At 42.7% G+C, this 4432-nt stretch overlaps 1 protein-coding gene across 1 annotated transcript in view; it reads right to left on the bottom strand.

Moving 5' to 3' along the window:
* The window catches only part of TRPM8 (transient receptor potential cation channel subfamily M member 8), an 87540-nt gene that overhangs the window by 4333 nt on the left and 78775 nt on the right, over window positions 1–4432 (bottom strand). The window contains exons 24-25 of the mRNA XM_007463909.1: window positions 1612–1711; window positions 495–528 (exon numbers count right to left, since the gene is read on the bottom strand). Of these exons, the coding sequence (XP_007463971.1) occupies window positions 495–528; window positions 1612–1711 (134 nt within the window). The remainder of the gene's footprint in view (window positions 1–494; window positions 529–1611; window positions 1712–4432) is intronic.

Genomic DNA, 4432 nt, shown 5'->3' with positions numbered 1-4432 from the left:
TGCTGAACCAAATCATAATTTCCAGCTACCCAGCTCAGGGTGGAGGTGGGCATACTCTCTCTACGTCTAATTCACGTGCATATTCTTGCAGTCGCAATTCAAATGAAGTGGATGACAAATTAGAGTGGCAGCAAAGACTGGCATAGGGTCTCTAGGCTCCCAATCTGCTTTTCTGAGCCTTTCTGGTACTCCCTGTCACTGCAAGCATCTTACACCTGAGAGGAAAAGAAGGGGTCCTGGGGTAGACAGAGACAGTGGTGGAAATGGGACTGCAGGACTATTCCCGTGCGGACTGGGAGCATCGGAGAAGCAATTCCATTCCAGCACCCCGACTTTATGCAGTGAATAAAGAAAGCTGAGTATAGAACAGGGTCGTATCCATTTTTTTTTAAACAATTAACTTCACCTATTTTTGGATACTGGCCTCTAGCTGAAAGCTCAAAGATAATGGAGATTTAAAAAAAATAATTCCCAAACTATAAACAGAACTATACCTTTGTATCCAGCTGTCTAAAACGATGCCTCATTCTTCAAGGAAGTTAAAAAAGAGAGAGAGCGAGAACAGAGAGAGAGAGAGAGAGAGAGAAACAAAAAGGGCTATTAGGCTCCATTTCACAGTCTTTTAAAGAATAAAATACAGACCATTTTCATCTTCAACTAAATCAATGTCACCTGCTTTTACCACTTTTACTTTCTTCCTAATACCCAAGCGAAGCAGAATTCCACTCTCACCCCAGATGGAAGGACAGCAAATAGATGCTACCTTTGTTGATGGGGCGGTGGAAGATGACCTGTAAGGTCCGTCCCTTCCTTCCAAAACTAAGATCTCCGCATCTAGGGATGCAGGAGAATGGAGGGCATCTGCTTCGTTACCCAAAGAGAAAAGGCACATGCCTCGCATCCCCTGCTCCCAACAGCTGTGTTGAACCTAACAAGGGGATTAGTTGTTCTTATGTTTATGCTTTCTTTGTTAGACTGAATTCTGAGGTGTGTTTGGAGCTCTCTGTAAGAGTGACTTCTGACCATTAACCCTGTTACCCCACTTTAAATAACTAAGGGCACGCTCTGGGATGCCCTGCATCCCACATCCCTCATGGACCATCTAGGGAGTCAGTGACTTAGCTAGTTCTATGGGATGTTTACAACAACTCCATGTGACTCATAAAGGGTGTTCAGAACTTCTCAGGGACAACTGCCTGTAAGAGATCAACCGAAGGGTTTTGCCATCTTCTAATCGCTCGCTTCTTCCTCACAGAGATACATGTGCAGACCCTGCAAGGTAACTTCTGTTCCCCACAATCCTTGGGTCTTCCTAGAATCCGCCTCTGCAGCAGTGGCACAGGGACCCACGCTCTCGTCACCTGGTCCCACAGCCCTGCCCTTCGATCAGAAGGACAATCAGATGGCAGGTGGGTGGTTTTTGCCCTTCCTGAAAGGCTGACACACCCTTTTGCGTGTGTCACCTTCAGTTGCCTGAGCCATATCCTTTTGGTGCCATTCCTCTCTGCTGCAAATTCTCTTTACAGAGTTTGCTCAAATAAGCTGCCTGTGTTCTGCCAGCTTCTGTACACAAGGGGAGGCTCGCAAAGCAGGAATAAATGACTGACATACTCCTCTGATGTGTCGTTGGCTTTTGTGTTCATCTTGACAAGGTAATTTTCTTTCATGACACCCTCCCATGCCAGAGTCATGTTGTCTTCATTCTTGAAACCTTGAATAATGAGACAAAGAAAAACATTCAAATTCTTTCATTTGCCCCCTTTCCCTCCTAAATCGATACCTGCTAGGCATTTTGCCACACTCTGGAACCAAGAGAATTAGATTTGTCCTGCACACGCTGATCTGACTAATGCTCCTTACTAGTGAGAGCAGCAGACCCATGGAGTATCAATGAAGGTCTTGGTAACAGTGAAGAATGGGAGCTTGCATGAAATAGGAATGCAATCTTCATTGCAACTAGAGATCCATCCACAGCCTGTGTGTCTTGTGACTCAACAAAATCATTTCCCTAGTGAATCTGGTTCTCACATTTCTTCTGTGCTCCTGTTCCACTTGGATGACATCAAAATATACTACTCTGATCATTCAGGTGGATAATTACTGATGGATTTTGTCTATTCTCAACCTAACACGGGGGCAGGAAGTTTGGAGGAGAGGAAAGTCATCCCTGGACATGATTCCTACCCTCTTGAAATAGGCAGTCGGGGTGCAGACCTCAAGGATAATTCTGATGTTTAGTTTTTTCCTCTCACCTAAGCCAGGTGTGCTGCAAAATTAGCCTGGGAGATATTCCAGCAAGATTTTTAGTTCAATTTTTTTTTTTTTTTTTTTTACAGTGTCTTAACTGTAAAAAATGGCAAGCAAAAAAGGAACAAATCAACCTGTCACCTGTGTTTCAGGTACTAGTGCAACGGACAGCAATCCTCCATATGAATTCACGGGGAAAGAAAAGCACATATGTTCATGCAAGTGTCCACTTGGAATAAATGTATCCCGTGTTTACTTTTCAATGTGTTCACCTACATGTTAGAGTTTAGGAACTGTTTTAAGATCTTCCTAGATATAAAAAGAATTAATTGGGAGTCAAAGACATATGAAAGTGGCAGGATTGAAGCAACTCTTATATAGCAAATAAAGATTTATTTTTAAACGGTGGTTATTCACTTTAGAAAATAATTCCTAAGGGAATTTCTTTCAAGTGGATTTTTCCTAGCAAAGTCATCCCCAATGTCTTTTCCTCAAACTAAATGTATGTAGAAGCACGATAGGAGTACTTATTAATCAATGGAAATGATAGATGCTCCTGAATTCAGGTGGCTAAAGAGCAAGAATGACCAATGACCAAATGTCCAGCCTCTCTCACCGTCAAGGAAATGCTGATTGAAACGATGACATAGCATTGTCACAACCAAACTGGAAAATTAGCAGAGGCTTAAATAACGACTGTACTCTCTGTTGGAGAAGATGTAAACAAACAGGTTTCCCACATAATGGGGAAATCTGTAAATTGTTAGAGCCTCAGGGAATGAGGGATGGGAAGGGGGGCAGACATATCAAAAGTACATACACTGTATCTAGAAATTTTTCTAGAAAGAACTCAAAGGAAAATATCACTGATATGCTCAAAAATGAATAATAAAACTGTTTCTCATAGTGTTATATAATAACAAAAGAGGAGAAACAATCTACGTGTTTAACAAGGGATTGGTTAAATTGATTATGGTATACCCATAGGCTGGAATATTCCACAGTTAAAAATTGTCATAAAGATGTATATTTGGGCTTCCCTGGTGCTGCAGTGGTTGAGAGTCTGCCTGCCAATGCAGGGGACACGGGTTCGTGCCCCGGTCCGGGAAGATCCCACATGCCGCGGAGCGGCTGGGCCCGTGAGCCATGGCCGCTGAGCCTGCGCGTCCGGAGCCTGTGCTCTGCAACGGGAGAGGCCACAACAGTGAGAGGCCCGCGGACCGCCAAAAAAAAAAAAAAAAAAGATGTATATTTATGGCTATGGGAGATGTTCTCTGGGAGATTATTAGTTAAATGAACAAATTAGATTTTGACTGTGTATGCACAGAGCAATCAAATTATCATACACCCACACATAATAGAATCAATACCGATATGTTATCAATATTTATTGCTGGATGGTGGGTTACATCTGCTCTTTGCTCTTTCTTAATTGTGCTTTTCTGTGTTTTTTGAACATTTTATAAATGAGCTTGGATTACTTTTCCAATCATGAAAAACAGCACATTTTATAAAAATACAATGACTGGGTAGCATTATTTTTTACCATTACTTGAAGATGTCACCAAGAAAGTACCAAAAATGGAAGTTTGGATTCTACCTTTTCTGAAAGTTATTTGAAAAATCTTGCATTTTCCTCTAAAGAAGAGCAATTTTAAGCTTAAACCCCACAATAGGCCTCTATCACTGGAGGCAAATGCAAAGTAAAGGCAGGAAATGAATTACCATGAGGAGATTCGACAACCACAGGATGCTGTGGTTCCGGAATTAGGCATCCCTAAGGAGAAACAAATGAGCAGGCGGTGACCAGGTCCCCCCAGAAGTCTCCAGGGAGTAAACTGGGGCTCTTGGCTTCCTGTCTTCTGTCATCACTGCCCAGGGTCTAAAGGATCCTGTCCTGTGGTCTCCCATTCTCCCTATTTCTTTATTCCTTCCTGAGACTAAGAACTGTTAGAAGAGAACATCCATGGCTCACTGTCTGTTTCTCCGATTGTTGTGAGAGCATCACTTTCCCAGGGGCCTATCAGGGACACAGGTGCAGATTAACACAGCTCGTTTCTGACCTGTTTGCTTTCTCTAGTTGAAGCTCTTGTCCACTTGCTGGCCAGGTTGGGGGATTTGTTTTCATTTTTATGTTCTTTCTTGTACTTAATCGTTAAATAAGTTTGGTGGGGGGGGGGGGGGT

Source organism: Lipotes vexillifer, unplaced genomic scaffold, assembly GCF_000442215.2.
Source record: "Lipotes vexillifer unplaced genomic scaffold, Lipotes_vexillifer_v1.1 scaffold1215, whole genome shotgun sequence".
Lineage (NCBI taxonomy): Eukaryota > Metazoa > Chordata > Mammalia > Artiodactyla > Lipotidae > Lipotes > Lipotes vexillifer.
This window is presented reverse-complemented; position numbering and strand designations above follow the sequence as displayed.